This window comes from Salvelinus alpinus, chromosome 6 (genome assembly GCF_045679555.1).
Source record: "Salvelinus alpinus chromosome 6, SLU_Salpinus.1, whole genome shotgun sequence".
Lineage (NCBI taxonomy): Eukaryota > Metazoa > Chordata > Actinopteri > Salmoniformes > Salmonidae > Salvelinus > Salvelinus alpinus.
Window position 1 is genome coordinate 49,887,668 of NC_092091.1, and position 24,867 is coordinate 49,912,534.

The 24,867-nt window shown below is 42.5% G+C and overlaps 1 protein-coding gene across 2 annotated transcripts in view; it reads right to left on the minus strand.

Moving 5' to 3' along the window:
• Positions 1-24,867, minus strand: part of LOC139577598 (proline-rich protein 12-like) — a 48,356-nt gene that overhangs the window by 6,013 nt on the left and 17,476 nt on the right. For both annotated transcript variants that reach the window (XM_071404726.1, XM_071404725.1), the window contains exons 5-15: positions 24,196-24,396; positions 18,523-18,597; positions 12,379-13,165; positions 11,744-12,282; positions 8,598-8,714; positions 8,254-8,387; positions 7,279-8,096; positions 6,932-7,051; positions 6,529-6,626; positions 6,181-6,315; positions 2,048-2,143 (exon numbers count right to left, since the gene is read on the minus strand). In XM_071404726.1, coding sequence (XP_071260827.1) covers positions 2,048-2,143; positions 6,181-6,315; positions 6,529-6,626; positions 6,932-7,051; positions 7,279-8,096; positions 8,254-8,387; positions 8,598-8,714; positions 11,744-12,282; positions 12,379-13,165; positions 18,523-18,597; positions 24,196-24,396 — 3,120 coding nt within the window. The remainder of the gene's footprint in view (positions 1-2,047; positions 2,144-6,180; positions 6,316-6,528; positions 6,627-6,931; positions 7,052-7,278; positions 8,097-8,253; positions 8,388-8,597; positions 8,715-11,743; positions 12,283-12,378; positions 13,166-18,522; positions 18,598-24,195; positions 24,397-24,867) is intronic.

The following is a 24,867-nucleotide window of genomic DNA, read 5'->3' on the forward strand; positions in this document are numbered from 1 at the left end:
GTCAGGAAGCATAGGAACTGAGAATTGGTCTGTGGTCACCACCTGCAGAACCACTCCTTTATTGGGGGTGTCTTGCTAATTGCCTATAATTTCCACCTGTTGTCTATTCCATTTGCACAACAGCATGTGCAATTTATTGTCAATCAGTGTTGCTTCCTAAGTGGACAGTTTGATTTCACAGAAGTGTGATTGACTTGGAGTTACATTGTGTTGTTTAAGTGTTCCCTTTATTTTTTTTGAGCAGTGTATATTATCAACTTGATGACACAGTCTTATAGCCGGTACCTACATAAAGCTGAGTGACTCACTCATTCATGGCTTTGGATCAAAATAAACAAGTACCAACATTCCTTCTGATAGTCTTTAATAAAGAAATGTTTTGGTTATCCTGACATGGACACCATGTACAGTATTATAATAGCTCATTATGGAATCTCCGTTTGGGTATTGGTTAGACTAAAATTAGAAAATTAGGTTGTAGAAATGTTATGCTCTCAGTGTAACCTTTATTTAACTAGGCAAGTCAGTTAACCTCTAGGGGGCAGTATTTTCACGTCTGGATGAAAAGCGTGCCCAAAGTAAACTGCCTGTTACTTAGGCCCAGAAGCTAGGATATGCATATGGTAGTATTGGATAGAAAACACTAAAGTTTCTAAAACTATTAAAATAATGTCTGTGAGTATAATAGAACTGATTTTGCAGGCGAAACCCCGAGCACAATCCATCCAGGGAAACATTTTTTTGAGGTCATTGTGTTTTCCAATACTTTTCTATGGGAAACCTGATTTATTAGGGCCCAGATTGTAGTTCTTATGGCTTCCACTAGATGTCAACAGTCTTTAGAAATTGTTCGATGTTTTTCTTATGAAAAACTAAGAAGTGGTCCTATTCTTTCTAAGTGTCACTCGGGTGGACTCTAGTCTTTTGGTGCGTGTGAACAGGAGCGCGCTCCTCGTTGTTTTTCTCTGGTATTGGAAACAGTTTATTCCGTCTTAAATTTTATCGATTATTTACATTTTAGGGTACCTGAGGTTGGATTAGAAATGTTGTTTGAAATGTTTGGACCAAGTTTACAGGTAACTTATCAGATACTTTGTAGTCATGTTGGAACCGGTGTATATCTGAATCAAACGCGCCAAATAAATGGACATTTTGGGGATATAAAAAAGGAATTTATCGAACAAAACGACCATTCATTGTGTCACTGAGAAATGCGTTTCACCATTTGGCAATCCGACGGACAAATCTGGGAACGTTGACCCTATGCATACATCTGCCCCAATGCATAGGGTCAACTGTAAAGTTTGGTGGAGGAGGAATAATAGTCAGGGGCTGTTTTTCATGGTTCGGGCTAGGCCCCTTAGTTCCAGTGAAGAGAAATCTTAATGCTACAGCATACAATGACATTCTATACGATTCTGTGCTTCCAACTTTGTGGCAACAGTTTGGGGAAGGTTCTTTCCTGTTTCAGCATGACAATAGCACTGTGCACAAAGCGAGATCCATACAGAAATGGATTTGTCAAGATGGGTGGGGAAGAACTTGACTGGCTTGCACAGAGCCCTGACCTCAACCCCATCGAACAACTTTGGGATGAATTGGAACGCCGACTGCAAGTCAGGCCTAATCGCCCAACATCAGTGCCCGACCTCACTAATGCGCTTGAATGGAAGCAAATTCCCGCAGTCATATTCCAACATCTAGTGAAAAGCCTTCCCAGAAAAGTGGAGGCTTTTATAGAAGCAAAGGAGGGACAACTCCATATTAATGCCCATGAGTATAGACATGTTGCATATAGATCTAACATGAATTGATGTTATGCAATTCAAATATCCACTCTGGGATGGATAATAAATAAAGTGATTATTATATAAGCACAACACAACCACCCACAAATGACAGCCAACCTTTCACAACAAAATGACTAAATACACAGTGCTCCATTTGAATTAATTAGAAAGTAGAGAAGAACAACAATGCCATAGAGGAAAGAGAGGGGTGTTGGAAGGTCAGTGTTGTGAAAAGCGATTGTGATGCTGAGTCTTACCTCCTTCTTGCAGTTCAGAAAGGTGTGATACTTGTAGTGATGGAGAGAATGATAAAGGCTATAGACACGACACGTCTCTGTGGACAGCTTGAGGTCCTGAGAGTCACAGAGAGAGAGGAAAAAGAGATGGAGGGAAAGGAGAGAGGAAATAATTTATATGGGAATCTCTCCGGTTCTCTTGGACTGAGGATGAATAGGGAAAAGGCCTAGTCTACTATGTATTCACAACTTCAAATCAAAATTGTATTAGTCACATGGGCAGAATACAACAGGTGTAGATCGTACAGTGAAATGCTTACTTACGAGCCCCTAACCAACAATGCTGCTAAAAAAAATCATCTAAAATACAAATAAGAAATAAAAAGTAACAAGTAATTAAAGAGCAGCAGTAAAATAACAATAGCGAGACTATATACAGGGGGGTACTGGTACAGAGAAAATGCGCGGGGACACCGGTCAGTTGAGGTAATATGTACATGTAGGTAGAGTTGTACATGTAGGTAAAGTGACTGCATAAATGATAACAACAGAGAGTAGCAGTGTTGTAAAGGGAGGGGGGGGGGGCAATGCAAGTAGTCTGGGTAGCCATTTGATTAGATGTTCAGGAGTCTTATGGCTTGGGGGTAGAAGCTGTTTAGAAACCTCTTGGACCTAGATTGGCGCTCCGGTACTGCTTGCCGTGCGGTAGCCGATAGAACAGTCTATATCTAGAGTGATTGGAGTCTTTGACAACTTTTAGGGCCTTCCTCTGACACCGCCTGGTATAGAGGTACTGGATGGCAGGAAGCTTGGCGCCAGTGATGTACTGGGCTGTACGCACTACCCTCTGTAGCGCCTTGCGGTCAGAGGCCGATCAGTTGCCATACCAGGAAGTGATGCAACCAGTCAGGATGCTCTCGATGGTGCAGCTGTAGAACCTTTTGAGGACCTGAGGACCCATGCCAAATCTATTCAGTCTCCTGAGGGGGAATAGGTTTTGTCATGCCCTCTTAACAACTGTCTTGGTGTGCTTGGACCATGTTAGTTTGTTGGTGATGTGGACACCAAGGAACTTGAAGCTCTCAACCTGCCTCACTACAGCTCCGTCGATGAGAATGGGCGTGTGCTTGGTCCTCTTTTTCCTGTAGTCCACAATCATCTCCTTTGTCTTGATCACGTTGAGGGAGAGGTTGTTGTCCTGGCACCACACGGCCAGGTCTCTGACCCCCTCCCTATAGGCTGTATCGTTGTTGTCGGTGATCAGGCCTACCACTGTTGTGTCATCGGCAAACTTAATGATGGTGTTGGAGTCGTGCCTGGCTGTGCAGTCATGAGTGGACAGGGAGTACAGAGGGGACTGAGCACGCACCCCTGAGGGGCCCCTGTGTTAAGGATCAGCGTGGAAGACGTGTTGTTACGTTCCCTTACCACCTAGGGGCGGCCCGTCAGGAAGTCCAGGATCCAGTTGCAGAGGGAGGTGTTAAGTCCCAGGGTCCTTTGCTTATTGATGAGCTTTGAGGGCACTATGGTGTTGAATGCTGAGCTGTAGTCAATGAATAGCATTTTCACATAGGTGTTCCTTTTGTCCAGGTGGGAAAGGGCAGTGTGGAGTGCAATAGAGATTGCATCATCTGTGGATCTGTTCGGGAGGTATGCAAATTGGAATGGGTCTAGGGTTTCTGGGATAATGGTGTTAATGTGAGCCATGACCAGCCTTTCAAAGCACTTCATGGCTACAGACGTGAGTGCTACGGTTCGGTAGTCATTTAGGCAGGTTACCTTAGTGTTCTTGGGCACAGGGGCTATGGTGGTCTGCTTGGGCTATGGTGGTCTGCTTAAACCATGTTGGTATTACAGACTCGGACAGGGAGAGGTTGAAAATATCAGTGAAGATACTTGCCAGTTGGTCAGCGCATGCTCGCAGTACACATCCTGGTAATCCGTCTCGCCCTGCGGCCTTGTGAATGTTGACCTGTTTAAAGGTCTTACTCACATCGGCTGCGGAGAGCGTGATCACAAAGTCTTCTGGAACAGCTGGTGCTCTCATGCATGTTTCAGTGTTATTTGCCTCGAAGCGAGCTTAGAAGTAGTATAGCTCATCTGGTAGGCTCGTGTCACTGTCACTCGGTTGTGCTTCCCTTTGTAGTCTGTAATGGTTTACAAGCCCTGCCACATCTGACGAGCATCAGAGCCGGTGTAGTACGATTCGATCTTAGTCCTGTATTGACGCTTTGCTTGTTTGATGGTTTGTCGGAGGGCATAGCAGGATTTCTTATAAGCTTCCAGGTTAGAGTCCCGCTCCTTGAAAGTGGCAGCTCTAGCCTTTAGCTCAGCGTGGATGTTGCCTGTAATCCATGTCTTCTGGTTGGGGTATGTGCGTACGGTCACAGTGGGGATGACGTCATCGATGCACTTATTGATGAAGCCAATGACTGATGTGTGTTATTCCTCAATGCCATCGGAGGAATCCCAGAACATATTCCAGTCTGTGCTAGCAAAACAGTCCTGTAGCTTAGCATCTGCTTCATCTGACCACTTTTTTATTGATCGAGACACTGGTGCTTCCTGCTTTTAATTTTTGTTTGTAAGCAGGAATCAGGATGATAAGAATTATGGTCAGATTTGCCAAATGGAGGGCGAGGGAGATATTTGTATGCATCTCTCTGTGTGGATTAAAGGTGGGCCAGAGTTTTTTCCCCTCTGGTTGCACATTTAACATGCTGATAGAAATTTGTTGAGACGGATTTAAGTTTCCCTGCATTAAAGTCCCCGGCCACTAGGAGCGCCACCTCTGGGTGAGCGTTTTCCTGTTTGCTTATGGCGGAATACAGCTCATTGAGTGCGGTCTTAGTGCCAGCTTCAGTCTGTGGTGGTATGTAGACAGCTACGAAAAATACAGATGAAAACTTTCTAGGTAGATAGTGTGGTCTACAGCTTATCATGAGATACTCTACCTCAGACGAGCAAAACCTCAAGACTTATACATAGTCCGCCGCTCCTTGTCTTACCAGACGCCGCTGTTCTATCCTGCCGATACAGCGTATAACCAGCCAGCTGTATGTTGATAATGTCGTTGTTTAGCCACGACTCTGTGAAGCATAAGATATTACAGTTTTGAATGTCCCGTTGGTAGTTTAATCTTCTGTGTAGGTCATCGATTTTATTTTCCAAGGATTGCACGTTTGCTAGCAGAATGGAAGGCAGTGGGGGTTTATTCGATCGCCTACAAATTCTCAGAAGGCAGCCAGCCCTCCGGCCCCTTTTTCTACACCTTCTCTTCATGCAAATGACGGGGATCTGGGCCTGTTCCCGGGAAAGCAGTATGTCATTCACATTGCAAAGAATGCAAAGAAACAAACAAAAAAACACAATTGGTTAGGGAACACATAAAACGTGAGCCTTCTTCTCCGGCGCCATCTTCACATACTTTCAGAGGACCACTAAAAATACAAATACACTTGATCAACGCTAAAAGAAGAAACATAGCCTCGTCGAGAACCAGGTTTCCCTGATTGGAAAGCCTGGTGAAGTCTATGGCCGAAAGTGGCTAAAAAGAGGTGGAGAGCCGGTATAAATCAGTGACACCTTGCAACACGTCAAACCGATCAAATGCATTGCTTGGGCGGAGCTTAACACGCAGTGCCAATCAAACACATCAAATCAATCAAATGCTTTGCTTGGGCATCGCTTAACACGCAGCACTCCTTCAACGGGCATGTGGGGGAGGGTTCTTGAAATGTAAAATACCTAAAAATGTAGCCGCTGGAAGCCAGTGGACCATTCAAACCGTTTCCAAAGGACGTGACAACAACGTTTTTGGAGGTATGGCTACACGAGACTAGAAGAAACAAGACAACGCAAGTGTAAATAAGGACGGCGTCATGGTTTGCTTTGTTAGCACATGGGTAAACACCATCCGGACCGAGTTAAAACCACCGAGATACAAGTGTATGTACAAAGCAAAGTGACAAACAGGTCCGGACTTTATTACTCCAGTTCTTGTGAGACAGAATGGTCTCTTCTACTCGGCTTCTACAACACCTAGACACAATCTTCAAGGCCAGGGTTAGCCACAGTGCAGCGGATTGGATACACTGGTGTCAGCAGTGGGATACTAAAGTCAAGGAGTTTATGACTGGATGTGGTTCACTCACCTGCTGTTTGGGCGTGGTGCTCTTCTTGACGCGGTTGAGGGTTTTACGGTTGTAGCACTCGCCGCCGAGGTGCACTTTGACTGCTCCAGAGTCCAGGGGGTCTGCCGTCATTTTGGGGAACATATGCAGAGTCTCCTAAAGAAAAAATATATAAAGATGGAGGGAGCGGGGGGAGAAGGAGAAGTAGTAATTTCAACTGTTTTAAAGCTTTCACTTTGATATGATAGTGAGAAAGTTGGATGGAGATTGGAAGGAGATATGGTAAAACTCCAGACACAACCGGTACTTTCATAGGTAGGTATCACATCAGGCATCAGCATTTTTACAACTAAACACAGACAGACGTACCTGGTGTTGGCCACTCATGTTGACTCTCCTTAACAGTCTCCTCTTTTGTTCGTTGAGTAGGCTGTCAATCTTCCTCATGGGCGGGAGGTACAACTCGTCTACGGGCCAGAGGGTGAGGGACATAGAGTCTGTATGAATTATCTCATGACATCTTTCTTCCTTAATCCTACTCTCACTTACTTTTGATCAATACACTCTTTACTCACTCCCAAGGCTGGGGTAAATTCCCTTTGAATTCAGTCAATTCAGGAAGTAAACTGAAATTCTAATTCCAAATTATCATAGAGAAGCATTGCGAATAATGTAATTTCAGTTTATTGACTGAATGGACATTGAATTTACCCCAAACCTGATCACATCGTCACACACTCATCTGCTCACACCACGACCCCATCCCTCTCACCGTCTGTGTCCTCCAGGGCTTGAATCATGTCAGGGTCAAGTGCTGTACTGACCAGCATCTCTATGTAACTCCTGAACATCTCCCTCATGGCTCGACTGTTCATCCCCCCTCTCACTGGGGCTACGAGAGAGAGAGAGAGAGAGAGAGAGAGAGAGAGAGAGAGAGAGAGAGAGAGAGAGAGAGAGAGAGAGAGAGAGAGAGAGAGAGAGAGAGAGAGAGAGAGAGAGAGAGAGAGAGAGAGAGAGAGAGAGAGAGATAGAGAGAGAGAGAATAGCCAAGCCATTACACATAAATATACATACCAAAATTGCATGAACACACAGTTACACACACACACACAAACATACATTGTCCCTCATCTTGGTCCTCGCTGGGCCCATCAAGGGAGGAGTCTGAGTCAGAGGGGACTTCCTTCAGCCACTTCTTCCTCTTCTTGGGTGGAGGTTCCACCTTCACTAGCCTCACCCTCGATGGGCGCTCTGTCTTCTTCTCTCCTCCTCCTCTCTTCTCCTCCCTCACTCTCTTTCGGTCCACTTCACTGCTCCTTCTCTCCACCTTCTCCTGAGGTGGTGAATGCCTCTTCTCTTTTTCTTCTCTCTCCTTCTCTCGCTCCCTCTCTCGCTGTTTCTCTTTTTCCCTCTCCCTCTCCTTTTCTTTTTCCCTCCTCTCTCGCTCCTTCTGCTCCCTCTCCTTCTCTTTCTGCTCTCTTGCTTTGTCGTTTTGCTCCCTCTCTTTCTGCACTCTTGCTTTCTCCTTTTGCTCCCTCTCTTTGTCCTTTTGCTCTCTCGCTTTCTCTTTTTGCTCCTTCTCTTTCTCTTTTTGCTCCTTCTCTTTCTCTTTTTGCTCCTTCTCTTTCTGCTCTTTCGCTTTTTCCTTTTGTTTCCTCTCTTTCTCTCTATCTTTCTCCTTTTGATCTCTCGCTTTCTCCTTTTGTTCCCTCTCTTTCTCTTTCTGCTCCTTTTCCTTTTGCGCTCTATCTTTCTGCTCCTTCTCTTTTCCCTTTTGCTTCCTCTCTTTTTGCTCCCTCTCTTTTTGCTCCCTCTCTTTCTGCTCCTTCTCTTTCTGCTCCTTCTCCTTCCGCTCCCTCTCATCTCGCTCCAATCGGGGTGGAGTTTGACTGATGGCAGGGGGAGGTGGCTTGGGGAGCGATGGGAGTGATTGACGCCTGTCAAGGTACAAAAAAATGAGTATTTTTGCAGGATATTGCTTACAGTTACACATGTATGGAGGTAGGGGCTACGGTTCTACATGGGGTTGGGCACGTATGAATCAAGACCCAGAGATGTACGGCAAATACGCAGGGACAAACAGCACAAACCTACCTCAACATGAGTCTAGGTCTGTGCCAGGGTTTACGTGAGCACACACGGACATAATCCTTTTTATTGAAATTCTCCAGGAACTTCACATAGAGACGTTGGTACCGCATCTTGGCATCGCCAAAGTAGCCCAGATACTGAGAGAGAGAGAGAGAAAGGGGGGGAAATATTTTTAGAGAGATAATCATTTTAGTTATAAAAAAAAAAGTGTAGCTTCAAAATATTTGTACAACTATCATGACGATCTCATGCTGGATTGTAAATCCTTGCATCCATCACTGGATTGTACTTTAAGATTAAAGAGAAGGAGAGAGTCTCCTGTCTTAAATGGGATGTGAGTAACTCACGTTACTGGTGGCACAGAACTGCCTCTGTCCGTCTTTGATCTCAGGGCTGAACTTCTGCAGCAGGGCTTTCTGCACTCTCCAGATGGGTGGTGGCTCACGGCCGGTCTGCAGGGCCATCTTGAGAGACAAAGAGAGTATGTACAGTGCCATCAGAAAGTATTCAAACCCCTTGACTGACTCCACATTTTGTTGTGTTACAGACTGAATTATTCTTCTCACCCATCTACACACAACATTCAATAATGACAAAGTGAAAATATGATTTTAGGAATGTTTGCAAATGTACTGAAAATGAAATACAGAAATATTCCATTTACATTTACACCCCTGCTAGAATCAACTCTGACAGCGATTACAGCTGTGAGTTTTTCTGGGTAAATCTCTAAGAGCTTGGCACACCTGGATTGTACAATATTTGCACATTAGTCTTTTTAAAAGTCTTCAAGCTCTGTCAAGTTGGTTGTTGCTCATTGCTAGACAGCCATTTTTAAGTCTTGCCATAGATTTTCAAGCCGATTTAAGTCAAAACTGTAACTAGGCCACTCAGGAACATTCAATGTCGTCTTGGTAAGCAACTCCAGTGTATATTTGGCCTTGTGTTTTTGGATATTGTCCTGCTGAAAGGTGAATTTGTCTCCCAGTGTCTGTTGGAAAGAAGACTGAACCAGGTTTTCCCTGTGCTTAGCACTATTCTGTTTATTTTTATCCCCCTAAAAACTCCCCAGTCCTTGCCAATGACAAGCATACCCATAACATGATGCAGTCACCACCACCATGCTTGAAAATATGAAGAGTGGTACTCAGTGATGTGTTGTGTTTGCCCCAAACATAATGCTTTGTATTCAGGACATTAAGTTAATTTATTTGCCAAATTTTTTGCAGTTTTACTTTAGTGCCTTCTTGCAAACAGGATGCATGTTTTGGAATATTTGAATTCTGTACAAGCTTCCTTCTTTTCACTAATTTAGGTTAGTATTGTTACAGAATCGGTGCCTCCCCCCGCGGGACGGTTGAGCTAACGAAGGTTAATGTGATTAGCATGAGGATGTAAGTAACAAGAAAATTTCCCAGGACATAGACATATCTGATGGGCAGATATGTCTATGGGCAGGAAGCTTAAATTCTTGTTAATCTAACTGCACTGTGCAATTTACAGTAGACACTACAGTGAAAGAATACCATTCTATTGTTTGAGGAGACTGTGCAGTTATGAACTTGAAAATGGATCAATAAACCATTTAGGCACATTTGGGCAGACTTGATACACCATTTTGAACAGAAATACAATTGTTCATGGGATCAGTCTAAAACGTTGCACGTACACTGCTGCCATCTAGTGGCCAAAATCGAAATTGCGCGTAACCTGTAATAATACATGGTGACCTTTCTCTTGAATTTCAAAGAGGATGGAACAAAAAAATAAAAAATAAACGCATGTTTTTTCTTTGTATTATCTTTTACCAGATGTGTTATATTCTCCTACATTAATTTCACATTTCCACAAACTTCAAAGTGTTTTCTTTCAAATGGTATCAAGAATACGCATATCCTTGCTTCAGGTCCTGAGCTACAGGCAGTTATTTTTGGGTATGTCATTTTTGGAGAAAATTGAAAAAAGGGTCCGATCCTTAACTACAATGTTTTTGATCCATCCTCAGTTTTCTCCTATCACAGCCATTAAACTATGCAACTATTTTAAAGTCACCATTGGCCTCATGGTGAAATGCCTGAGTGGTTTCCTTCCTTTCCGGCAACTGAGTTAGGAAGAACACCCTGGGGGGATCATTTAGCTATTTGATTTGGAATTTTAAGACCCCTTTAGGTATCCCAAATGTTGTATTTTTCATTATTTTATCAAATATTTAGTTTGGCCTTTACTACTATAGCCTACAGAAATGCATTGAAAATCACATCCATAAATGGCAAAAAAAATGTCAACAAATAAATCATAAAGAATAAGGTTTTGAAGTCTGTACTATATCTAGGAGATATAAGAAAGCTCAGGAAATATTTTCGTTATACATTTTTTTACACATATTTAACCCCTTATTTTTGTTGCCACATAACCACCTCCATACATTTGTATGGGTTACCTTCATGTAACGGATGTGAAATGGCTAGCTAGTTAGCGGTGGTGCGCGCTAATAGCGTTTCAATCGGTTACGTCACTCGCTTTGAGACCTTGAAGTAGTGGTTCCCCTTGCTCTGCAAGAGCCGTGGCTTTTGTGGAGCGATGGGTAACGACGCTTCGTGGGTGTCAGTTGTTGATGTGTGCAGAGGGTCCCTGGTTCGTGCGAGGGACGGACTAAAGTTATACTGTTACATTCAGACGAGTAGGGGTCATAGAGCAAAATGGATATTCGTTTGTAGCCCAAACGGTTCAGACGCTATAGTCAGCAATTGGCACATCAGCGTTACCGATTTCAGACAACTCCCATGACACTTGTGGGGGTTGTAGAGCTGTTCAGATGCTACAGACGTTTTCGTGAGAAGACCGATTTTTGGGATGTCTCATGGTCTGGCAAACACAGCTGTAGCTCGGCCACCTTCCACCGCAGGTGCGGAAGGCCGACATAGGCGGATGCAGTGGATTGATACCTCTAGCTTAAACTGACGGATTTTGATGGTGATTTTTTTTATTATGTTACTTAGACTGACGCACGGGTGTGTCTCTTAAGGATTAATAACTTCACCATGCTCAAAGGGATATTCAATGTTTTTTTTACCCATCTACCAATAGGTGCACTTATTTGTTAGGCATTAGAAAACCTCCCTGGTCTTTGTGGTTGAATCTGCGTTTGAAATGTACTGCTCGACTGAGGGACCTTACAGATAATATGTGTGTGGTATAGAGATGAGGTAGTCCTTTAAAATCATGTTAAACACTATTATTGCACACAGAGGGAGCCCATGCAACTCATGGTGTGACTTGTTAAGCACATTTGTAGTCCTGAACTTATTTAGGCTTGCCATAACTATGGGGTTGAATACTTATTGACTCAAGACAATTCAGCTTTTCATTTTTTATTAATTTGTAAAAACATGATCCCACTTTGATATTATGGGGTATTGTGTGTAGGCCAGTGTGTGTATGAGTGAGAAGACAAGACATACCACCTCCCATAGTGAATGCCAGAAGCCCTCACCTTGAGCGTGCCAATGTCCTCAGTCCGCACCACAAACTCGTCCCTCTCCCGGAAGATGCCCTCGCCGCCACTCTCGCTGTCCTCCTCCTCGCTCTCTCCAGCGATGGCCGCATTGTCCTGCTTTTTGGCCAGGTGCAGAGAGGTGATCTTGGAGGCTGGAGCATCCTCAGGGGTGGGGGGTGAGGGTGGGGAAGAGGAGGGCGAGGAGGAAGGCTGGGCCAGCTCTGGAGCATCCGAAAGGGGAGGGGAGGAGGAGGGAGGGGGGGTAGTGGAGGGGGGCATTGCAGGGGAAGGGGAGGGTGGTGAGGGCAGGGCCGGGGGCGAGGAGCTGGGGGGAGGAGAGGCGGAGGGGTTGTGGTGGGGGTGGTGGGTTTGTTGGGGGGACGGCTGCTGCTCCTCTTCATCATCCTCATGCTGGAAGGGCAGAGGGGAGGGTGGGGAGAGTGGTGGGGGGGAGGGGGAGGAAGAAGTGAGAGGGGACGGGGAGAGGGATGGGGGAAAGGGGGGTGCGGGGGCGAGGGGAGGCCCGGATGGAGAATCTGGGGGGGGTGGGGGTACAGAGTATATTACATCTTTGGAAATGAACAACTGTTTGTCATACCATTCCAGAATATCTGAGATTGTAGGCTACTCACCTTCCACTTTAGAAGCGTCCAGCATCTCAAACTCAGGCTCTCTCTCCTCCTCTTCTCTCTCCTCTACCTCTTCCTCCACTCCCCTGCGCTCTACATTCAGGCCTTCCTTTACCCTCTTCTTCTCCATCTCCTTCTCTTCCTCCTCTTTCTCCATCTCCTCTTGTCGTTCATCCTCTCTGTCCATCCCATTCAGTCCTTCCTGTTCTGGGGACGGTGTATTTGGCTGTGTGTTGGCCTGTGTGTTGTGAAGTTGCATGTTTGTCTCTACTTCATTGTCCTGCTCCTCCAGATCGACTACGTCCTCCTGCATTTGGGCCACAGGCGGCGGCGTTGGTGGCAGCGATGGGCTCTGAGACGGAGATGGGCTGGGTGGGGGCAGAGCCACGGCTGCAGCCAGTGAATGGGGCGTGTCGTAAAGGGCAGATATGGCCGAGGAGATGCTCTTCTGCAGGTCCTGGTTCTTACTGACAGAGTCCTCCTCCTCGTCGGAGGAGAAGGACGGCAGTGTCTCCAGGTTCCTCTTCAGCTCGTCGTCCAGACGCTTACAGGGACTCAGCCCGTCCTCGCCCTCGCTACTGTCCCCAAACGGAGGGGGTGGAGGAGGGGGAGGCGGGGACAGGATCCTACCCTTCAGGGAAGAAGAGTCTGTGGTTTCAGCTCCTTCCACTGGCCCTCCTAGGTCTTGTGGTCCACCAGGTCCAGATTCAGGCTGCTTCTTCCCCGTTTTGAGGAAGTCCAGGAAGGAGGCCATGAAATTAGACTTCAGCTCCGGGGGCTTGTCCTCTGTCTAAGAGGGAGGAGGCGGGAAGAGAGGAGATGAGGAGAGGAGAAAAGAGAGGGAAGAGGAAAGGTGAGGTGCAGACAAGACAGGGGAGGAAAGAAATAAGAAAATGAATGGCAGGAGAAATAATGAGAAAAAGGTATGAATGGGAAGAAAAAAAAATTGTATATAGGAGGGAGATTTTTATATATTATTATAATAAAGCTTGGACAGAAACAAATGGTAATAAATCCCTAAATGCTATATAACCGTATTTTTCCATTCTATTTTTCCATGCTTCGTGTTGGGGTGTACCTTTACAAACCTTTCTCTTCCTCTGAATAGAGGTAGTTCACCTTACCAACAGCAGGGGGGGGGGGGTCTGAGGGTGGTAAGAAAATATAATTGGGTAACCGTGGCAACAGCTACCCTGGCAACAGCCTTCTCTCTCCTCTCTCCCTTTCTCTCTGGTTTATTGTCAGTCAGAGAGGCTGGCTGTCAATCACCTCAGACGCATGTCTCCGCTTCGCCCTCTATAGGCTGCCGATATGCGCACACACAGCCTTACACACAGCCTCACACACACAGCTCTATGTAGATACACACACACACGCACACACACAGCCTCACATACACACAGCCTTACACACACACCTCTAATGCATCTTCAAAGCACAGCCAAATGGTGAGGTCATTTGTTTCGGCTGTCCTGACACTTTCAGATGTAAGTGGTATCCCTCTGGGCACACTGCGTCATTTCAACGTGGATAATTGGCTAATATTTGGTTGAGACGTTGATCAATGAGATTACAGCCTATATTCACCCACTAAAAAAACAGGCAAAAGTTAGTTGAATTTCCAATGTGTTATCACTATGCTTTCAACCATTTAAAAGCACAACCAAATTCCAAAATAAAAACAATGTCTGATAAAACAATGTCTGATTTTGGGGGAAAATACAGTTATATAGCATTTAGGGATTTATTACCATTTGTTTCAGTCCAAGCTTTATTATAATGATATATAAAAATCTCCCTCCTATATACTCTTTTTTTTCTCTTCCTCATTCACACCTTTTTCTCATTATTTCTCTATCACTGCACTTTCAACCATATAAATTCACAGCAAAGTTGAAATTGGAATACAAAGTCAGATATTTAGTTCATTTATACAATAGATTAATGTGATATCACTGTGCTTCATCTAATAGCAGAACCAAATTACCTAGCAGTTGAGATGACATTAAAAGTACATGGCGCAAGTGATCAATGCCGTTCGAGATTCTGCAGAGATTATTACGGCAATCTCCACAGACCTGCGATGACCTATGCATGCTATCTTACGCGCACGTTTTATATGATTACATAAGAAGAAATGTATAGTTACGGTAACCTCAAAATGTGGCGATTGGGTGTGTCAAACGCCGTTTGAGATTCTGTGCAAATTATTACAGCAATCTCCACAGACTTGCGATGACCTATGCATGCTATCTTGAAGATGCACGCTTCATATGATTACATAAGGAGAATTTGGCCAATAATGTGTTACTCATATTATTGTATTTCAAAAGTGATATTGATTTGTGTTTAGTTGTCAACGCAACCAAATATCAACATTTGTAAAAGATTTTGATCTTCTACTTGGATAGTTCCATCTGTGCAACTGACTTAGTCTGCCTTTAATTCCTGTTTGTCTACAAATGAATCATTGATATGTTGGATTCACGTCTCCATCTCAACCGAAATTCTACGTTATAGAATAGGACTAAATCAAATCAAACTTTAAATGAACTTTCAATACAGTTTGATTTGATTTAGTCCTATTCTTTAACTTAGATTTTGGTTGAGATGGAGACGTGAATCCAACATATTCATTTTTAATTTGTAGACAATCTGGAATTAAAGCCAGACTAAGTCAGTGGCACAGATAGAACATTTCAAGCAGAAGATACATCTCCTTCAAATGTTGATATTTGGTTGCGTTGACAACCAAACACTAAATTCAATATTACTAAATATCATTACATTTTAAATCAACCAGAGTTTGAAACCCTAGGCCTATTGTATTGTCTATTTTTTGTTGAATTCTGGGTTGAATTAAAACAACTGCTATTGATGACTTTGAAAATAGCATCACTGATGATTGATAAAGTATGGTCACATATTTGCTCTGTTAAACCTACCCTTTGGAATGATAGCAACAGTGACTCTCTGCCCTGCAAGAGCTACCACGGTCAACTGTAAGTGTTGTTATTGTGAAGTGGAAACGTCTATGAGCAACAAAGGCTCATCAGCAAAGTGGTAGGCCACACAAGCTCACAGAACGGGACCGCCGAAGCGTGTAAAAAGTGTGGAAGAACTTCACTGGCCTGCACAGAGCTCTGACCTCAACTCCATCAAACACATTTGGGATGAATTGGAACGCGGACTGCGAGTCAGACTAATCGCCCAACATCAGTGCCCGACCTCACGAATGCTCTTGTGGCTGAATGGTAGAAAGTCCCCGCAGCAATGTTCCAACATTTAATGGAAAGCCTCCCCAGAAGAGTGGAGACTGTTACGGCAGCAAAGGGGATACTCCATATTAATGCCCATGATTTTTGAATGAGATGTTTGACGAGCAGTAGACGAGTGTCCACATACTTTTGGTCATGTAGTGTATGTCAGCCTTACAGTTTCATTATCCTTATACAGTACATATGTTTTGGCTCTGTACTAAAGCACTTTGGATTATAAGTGATACAATGACTATGAGGTTAAAGTGCAGACTGTCAGCTTAAATTTGAGGGTATTTTGTGCCCAATAGAAATAAATGGTAAATAATGTATTCTGTCATTTTGGAGTCACTTTTATTGTAAATAAGAATAGAATATGTTTCTCAACATTTCTACATTAATGTTTGTTGCTACCATGGTTACGGATAGTCCTGAATTAATTGTGAATAATGATGAGTGAGAAAGTTAAACGCACAAATATCATACCCCCTAAAAATGCTAACCTCCCCTGTTATTGTAATGGTGAGAGGTTAGCATGTCTTGGGGGTATAATATTTGTGCGTCTGTAACTTTCTCACTTATCATTACTCACAATTCATTCAGCACTATCCGTAATCATGGTAGCATTCATATTAATGTAGAATTGTTTAGAAACATATTATATTCTTACTGTATTTACAATAAAATGACACAATGCTTTATTTACCATTAATTTCTATTAGGCACAAAACAATTTGAAACACAACCAAAACAAACAGCAAATGCATCCAACAAGTTTGTAGAGTCACAAGCTTGATGTAAACATTGTGTAACAGTATAACTTTAGTATGTCCCCTCGCCCCGACCGCGAACCAGGGACCCTCTGCACACGTCAACAGTCACCCACGAAGCATCGTTACCCATCGCTCCACAAAGGCTGCGGCCCTTGCAGAGCAAGGGGAAACACTTCTTCTAGGTTTCAGAGCAAGTGACGTAACTGATTGAAACGCTATTAGCACGTACCCGCTAACTAGCTAGCCGTTTCACATCCGTTACACTCACCCCCCTTTCAACCTCCTCCTTTTCCGCAGCAACCAGTGATCCGGGTCACGGCACCAATGTAACAGTATAACTTTAGCACGTCCCCTCGCCCCGACACGGGTGCGAACCAGGGACCTTCTGCACACATCAACAACGGTCGCCCACGAAGCATCGTTACCCATCGCTCCACAAAGGCCGCGGCCCTTGCAGAGCAAGGGGAACCACTACTTCTAGGTTTCAGAGCAAGTGACGTAACTGATTGAAACGCTATTAGCACGTACCCGCTAACTAGCTAGCCATCTCACATCCGTTACAATTGCATGCTAGGAATATGGGACCAAATACTAATCTTTTGACTACTTTAATACATAAGCGAATTTGTCCCAATACTTTTAGTCCCCTAAAAGTCAAAAGATTCCTCCTTATTCAAATTCCTTATATTAAGCAAACCAGACGGCACCATTTTCTTGTTTTTTTAAAAGTATGGATAGCCAGGGGCACACTCCAACATTCAGAAATCATTTACAAATGAAGCATGTATGTTTAGTGAGTCCGCCAGGTCAGAGGCAGTAGCGATGACCAGGGATGTTATCTTGATAAGGACTTGACCATTTTCCTGTCCTGCTAAGCATTCAATATGTAACTAATACTGTTCAGTGTCTGGGAAAATGTATGGAGTAAAAAGTACATTATTTTCTTTAGGAATGTAGTGAAGTAAAAGTTGTCAAAAATATGAATAGTAAAGTACAGATACCATAAAAAACTACTTAAGTAGTACTTTCAAGTATTTTTACTTAAGTACTTTACACCACTGCCTAAAATGGGGGCGCTGTAAATTCTAAACACCCGATATGGATGAACATCCTCAAATTAAAACTGATTGTCTACACTTCATAGTCTCATATTATTCATTGTATCATTTCAAATCCAAAGTGCTGGAGTAGAGAGTCAAAATAACAAAAAATTGTATCACTGTCCCAATACTTTTGGAGCTCACTGTATATTGTTATATACAACCCAGGTATTTCAGCAGTGCATTTATTGTACACTACACTATAATTCCAAATGGTAGCACATAGAGTGACTCTTTCTACTTTGTCCTATTGAAGCACTCTGGCTGATGGAGTTTGATGATGTAGTATTTACAGCCACATTCATATATATGATTTGGTTTTACCTTCCAACATAAATTTATGTCAATTTGATACATTTATGAGGGAAAAATATAGAAATGTAGTGTTCAGAAGTTATCAAACTATATAAGCTGCAGTAACTAGGCATGAGCATACTTTTGGTTCAGTAGTTATCAGTTTGGAGCACTTTGATTAAGTGATAGTTGTGTTGTTAAAAAATGACAAGAACATAGTATCTGAAGGCAAGTGAATATTGTATTTTGAAAACCAGATACTCAGATTGAATATGTGTCCAAATTGAAAGAGTGTTTTGGTGAAGTTCTTTGTTGTATGTACTCAGTCAATCGAAAATTGAGTTGTGAAAATGACCCACATACTTAAATGTTTTTAAAAAATGTACACACACCAATGTGGGGTTCTCTTTTGTCTTTCCCCGACTTTACTCTGAAGCTTGAAATATCACTTGTGGAGCCCTATGCCCCTCTATCTTTATGCCCCACTAACCACAATAACTAACTACACACATAAACTCTCCTTTGGATGTTTGTGTTCCAGTCAACGTTAGCCCACCACTGTTCTGACTGAGGTAGAGCCTTCCCTCAGCCTTCTTTCCTGGCGAGTTTCCCAGCGCTGAAGGGATCTCAGAGTTATATGACTTGTGAAATATGAGTAATGAATTATAGATGATACTGTGAGTTATTAGGAGGTGTAGCTAGGGACGGATTGAGGTTTCTCACCGTGTTGGAGAGCTTCTGCATGGCAGCCCAAGCCTCTGGGGTCAGCTGCTCATCCATGTCCCTCTCCCACGTCATCTGTGGCGGCCACAAAGAAAAGACATTAATCATATGTTCAACAAACTAAACCCATATTCAATTAAAGGCAGTGTCCGGCCAGCTTGTTTCATGGGGTAACATTTACATTGTTGGCATATCGGCACTGCTGTGTGCTACAAGAGAGGTTAAATTAATGATTCAATTGATGATTGATGAATTGACTGATCGACTTTGCATTGTTGTCTAGTTGAGGTTATATTCCATGTTCTATAGAGTGACGTGAGGAAACCGGTCGCCACTGTTTTGACTGTTCAACCCGCTTCAAATCAATATGGACATCTGAGCACACATGATTAAGACAAAACAGCAGTCTATGTTGCACCACTGTGAAAATGTTGTATCATCTCATCATTTAAACTTACTGCATTATGTTAAAAAGGCATTACAGTCAATTGACACCAGTATATTTTTTATAATTACAACCGCTTTACAATGAGGCAAGTGATGAGAATTAGGGAGAGATTCCGCTCCTCACCCCCCTACCCCTGCAAATCGCACACAAAAAATGTACAATTTTCTTTTCATTGGCCACTTTCCTGAGTCCACTCTCCCTGTTGCTGAGGCAACAGCCGCCATTTTACTTTTACCATGACCAACCAGCAGACATCAACAGATGGAATCCAGAACATCAAACTCACACAAAAATAATCCATCTTATCTATCTCTAGCCCAACATAAGAAATACATTCAAAAGCCCTACCCCCCCTAATATCATACATGGCTGGCTGCTGCTACACTGTAACGCTTAGACTACAATCACATATTGATAGAGGATGAGGTGACTAAGTGCTTTGAGCACCTGGAAAAGGGCAATGTAAAGGTTAGGAAAATGTGGTATTATATGTACCATCTTAATGACTTCCTATGATATTCCGACCATTATTATACAAATACCGAATATAAATATACAGTGCCTTCAGAAAGTATTCACACCCCTTGACTTTTTCCACATTTTGTTGCGTTACAGTCTGAATTTAAAATTGATTCAATTGAGATTTTGTGTCACTGGCTTACACACAATAACCCATAATGTCAAAGTGGCATTGTGTTTTTAGAAATATTTTGAAATGTATTAAAAATGAAAAGCTGAAATGTCTTCAGTCAATAAGTATTTAATCTCTTTGTTATGGCAAGCCTAAATACTGCAAGTTCAGGACTACAAATGTGCTTAAAAAGTCACATAAGAAGTTACATTTACTCACTGAAATAACAGTGTTTAACATGATTTGGAATGACTACCTCATCTCTGTACCCCACACAGAGGGGCAGGTAGCCTAGTGGTTAGAGTGTTGGACTAGTAACCGAAAGGTTGCAAGATTGAATCCCTTAGCTGACAAGGTAAAAAATCTGTCGTTCTGCCCCTGAACAAGGCAGTTAACCCACTGTTCCTAGGCCGTCATTGAAAATAAGAATTTGTTCTTAACTGACTTGCCAATCTACACTGGAGTTACTTACCAAAACGACACTGAGGGGCCTAGTAACAGTTTTGACTTAAATCGGCTTGAAAATATATGGCAAGACTTGAAAATGGCTGTCTAGCAATGAGCAACAAACAACTTGACAGAACTTGAAGAATTAAAAAAATTATAATGTGCAAATATTGTACAATCCAGGTGTTCAAAGCTCTTAGAGACTTTCCCAGAAAGACTCACAGCTGTAATCATTGCCAAAGGTGATTCTAATTATAAGGACAGACGCTGGGAGACGAAAATCAAGTACAGGGAGTGAACATTTCATAAACACAGACATGAAACAGAACATGGACAGCATATGGACAGGGAAAACAAAACAACAATAATGCTGACACGGGGAACAAACTGAGGAACAGACAGATATAGAAGGGGCAATCAACAAAGTGAAGGAGTCCAGGCGAGTCCAATATTGTGCTGAATCGCGTAATGATGGTGACAGGTGTGCGTAATGATGGGCAGCCTGGTGCACTCGAACGCCAGGGAGGGGGAGCGGGAGCAGGCGTGACAGTACACCATCAGTACAAACTGAGGAACAGACAGATATAGAAGGGGCAATCAACAAAGTGAAGGAGTCCAGGTGAGTCCAATATTGCGCCGATGCGCGTAACGATGGGTAGGAAGAGCGGGAGCAGGCGTGACACTAACATGTATTGACTCAGGGGTGTGAATACTTATGTAAATTTGATATTTCTGTATTTCATTTTCAATACATTTGCAAACATTTCTAAAAACATGTTTTCACTTTGTCATTATGGGGCATTGTGTATAGATGGGTGAGATAAAAAAAGAATACTTAATCCATTCTGAATTCAGGCTGTAACACAACAAAATGTGGAATAAGTCAAGGGGCATGAATACTTTCTGAAGGCACTGTAAATATTGTATACTATATATGCTGAATTTAAATATATAAAGTCAGATGTAGATTAAAAACATACTCGTTATCACATCTAGTAGATGTCCAAGTTCTTTTTTGGGACTAGTTGTTCATATCAGAAATATTTAAGTTTTCTATGCAAAAGGTTTGTCAGTTTAAATGTAAGTTTAAATAAAGTGATTCCTCCCTCCCAAGCTGGTGTGTACAATGTGACAAGAAAGAGGAGAAAACTCTCAGGTTTGGTCACACACCACAGAGCGTCAATCCCCAAAAATGTGCATAGTAAAATGATTACTGATTTGACGTGATCCAACCCCCCAACCCTTTTCATAAGTAAAAAATAAAAATTCCTACACTATGTGCATGACAGACAGATTTACACTTCAAATAACTTTGTTGTTCTCACTTCGTAGTGAGAAGCTCTGCCGAACATAAATTATTAAAAACATATATCAGGTACACCCACTAATGAGAAGAAATCTCTTTCAAAACCTCAAGATACTGTAGCTACAGTGCATAACAACAAATCAACAGTGAAGTACTGACCAACGAGTTCAGTAGAAAAATATAAAAATAAACATCATTGCTGATGAAATATTCAAACATTTTATCTTTTATTTATTTATATATATATATATATATATATATTTTTTTTTAATCATAGCAATGCATCACTACTGATTCTCTGAAACTATCCCTTAGTGTCCAATAGAGAGAGGCCTCCCTTTCACCCTTGCCCAAGGATGTACATGTAGTGGTAAATAAGTTGGGATAAAGCTGAACACTGGTCAAAATGACAGATGGTGAGTGAAGTAAACATTAACGCAAACAATAATAACGTAATAGGTACTATTTACAAAATAAAAAGGTGAATAAACGGTATTCACTAAGGATGCACGATATATCGGTGAACATATCGGAATCGACAGAAATTAGCTAAAAATGCCAACATCAAAATCGGCCCGATGTCTAGTTTAACGCCGATGGGAAAAACCAATGTCAAAGCTGACGTCCATATCTATATAATGTACGTACATGACGTAATGACGCCACGGAAAATTTTGCGCTGCACCTGCAACACAGCCTTCCTAACCTAGCCCACAATGTCTGCTGTGTGGATCGAGCAGTCAACAAGTCGAGTAGTCATTTGAAAGAGTAAGAAAATTTCAGCGAGGCAACTCAAAGGTGAAATCCATTAACGCCAAGATAATAAAATTCATTGCCCTTGACAATGAACCCTTCTCTGTCGTGGGTGATGTTGGCTTTTGCGACTGATCGAGCACCAGTACACACTAACGTTACCAAGTGCGCTATTGTTCAGATGTTGCCCTACCGGAGTTACATATTAATAGCGTCACTGCTATTAGCTTCATGACATACTATGGAACGAGTTTGGGTCTTTGTGTGTCAAAAAAGACACACGTCAAATAGCACAATTTGACAATAACACAATTTGACGCTTAAATAAACGCTTAATTTGACATGTCAAATAACACAGTTCTATTAGAGAATGTTGTGTGTTCTGAATTTGCACGTGCAAGCCAAGCGTCACCACTACTATCAGTAGCACTGTCAAAGCTGTACAAAAAAGTCTGCAAACAAGCAAACACTGGCCACGAACGATGTGTTTACAATACCGCGTTGGTAATAAAGCATTATTTGTTCGACCGCAACTTCTGGGGTAGCTAGCTTTAGCTTGGTACCTAGCTAGCACCAATACAACCTGCCTGAAAACAATGACCAGTAGAAACTGCAGTCATTTTCACTATTCTTAGCAATGATTTAGGAATCCTTGTGAGTGAGTATTAGCTAGCCACAATAAGGATTAGCACACAATAGTGGAATTTGCATTTTGCCATCAAAATAAAAGCACCTCTTTGAAAGTGATGCAGAAGGTTACAATTGGTGCAATCATGCCATATTAAGACTAGATAATGGTAAACAAGGTTGGAATGTGAATCAATGTAATGGGGTATCAGTCTACTCGGTGACACCCACAGAACACAACTGTGAAGAGTTTACACAAATATTAGCATTGTAGCTCTTATCGCAGAACTGTGACTGTGTGAAATCACCTCCACAGTCAGCCTATTGTGTGTATTGACATTCATATTTCACTGTACAGCTTTACCTAAGGATTGGGGATCAATGAAATGGGGTAACAGTCTACTCAATAACCAAGATATTTGTTCCCCAACATCCTCCTCAGAGTTATCAGACTCCAAAACATCCACGCAGTATTGCTTTTTCTCTGGAATAGTGTTCAATACACATAGGTTGACAATAAATGTGGCTCAATTCACAGTTGTTTCAGAGTCCCGCAACAAGAGCTACGATGCTAATGTTCTCTGGGTGTCACTGAGTAGACTGATACTACATGTCATTGATCCACAATCCATAGATTGTGGATCAATGATGTATTACAGTGAAATAAGTATGCCCCCAATGCAATTCTAAAGTATAATACATCCAGTGTGATTTCAACAGATTTTTGTCAAATTAACAAATGTTTGTTGATTTTATATAACAACATTCCAACCTCGTTTAGCATGACCTATTCAATTATGGTATAATTCTACTATTTGTAAGCATTTGCATCACTGTCAATCACATACTTTTATTTTGAAGGCTAACCGCAAAGTCCACTATTGTGGCTAATCCTTATTGTGGCTAGCTTCACATAGATGGGTCCAACCACCAGTAATCAAATAAGAACTGTCTTATAAATTAGGGTTAAATGAACAACGAAACAGCACAGCAAGTAAGTGAAAGAAATAGGTTTTGATTATGTTTTATTGGTAATGGGGACATACGTAAATGCCAGCAAAATAACTTTTTGGTCAGTGTGGTGTGTGTGTGTGTGTGTGTGTGTGTGTGTGTGTGTGTGTGTGTGTGTGTGTGTGTGTGTGTGTGTGTGTGTGTGTGTGTGTGTGTAACCTTTATTTAACTAGGCAAGTCAGTTAATAACAAATTCTTATTTTAAATGACGGCCAACCCGGACGACGCTGGGCCAATTGTGCGCCGCCCTATGGGACTCCCAATCACGGCCGGAGGTGATACAGCCTGGATTCGGTATCGGCCAAAAATGTCATATCGGTGCATCACTAGTATTCACGCAACTCCCTGCCCTTTCCCTTTAAAATAGTTCCTGATGTACGAAGAGGTTAATGGAAAAAAGCATCTAAACAGCAGGTATAATCCAAAAAAGACAAAGCCAGATGCACTCACCTCCTGGGCTTGAGCTTTCTGCTTCATCTTCTCCTGGCTCCTGGTCATGTTCATGTCCATCCCAGCAGTGGGTCCAGGACTCAGGCCCAGGGAGGGAGCCGAGCCCACTGACCCGTCAGAGAGAACCGGGTCGGTGCTGGACAGGGAGTCTGTCCTTAGCAAGGAGTCAGAGGGAGACATAGAGGGAATAGGCAGCTTGATCTGAGAGATGTAAAGAGGGGATGGAGAAAAGTGATAGGTGTAGGGAAAAGAGGAAAAGGGACAGAAGGAGGAATGAGGGTATTTGGGGAATGGCGAGGGGAAAAGAAAGGGATAGAGGAACAGAAAATGCAGAGAGAAAGAGAGTTAGTGGGGTAAGAGAGGAAATAACACAACTGATTATTTACAGTGCCTTCAGAAAGGATTCACACCCCTTGACTTTTTCAACATTTTGTTGTGTTACAGGCTGAATTTAAAATGGATTAAATTGAGATGTTGTGTCACTGGCCTACACACAATACCCCATAATGTCCAAGTGGAATTAATTAGTTTACATATTAATAAAAAATTAAAAGCTGAAATGTCTTGAGTCAATAAATATTCAATCCCTTTGTTATGGCAAGTCTAAATAAGTTCAGGAGTAAAAATGTGCTTAACAAGTCTCACAAGTCACATAATAAGTTGCATGGACAC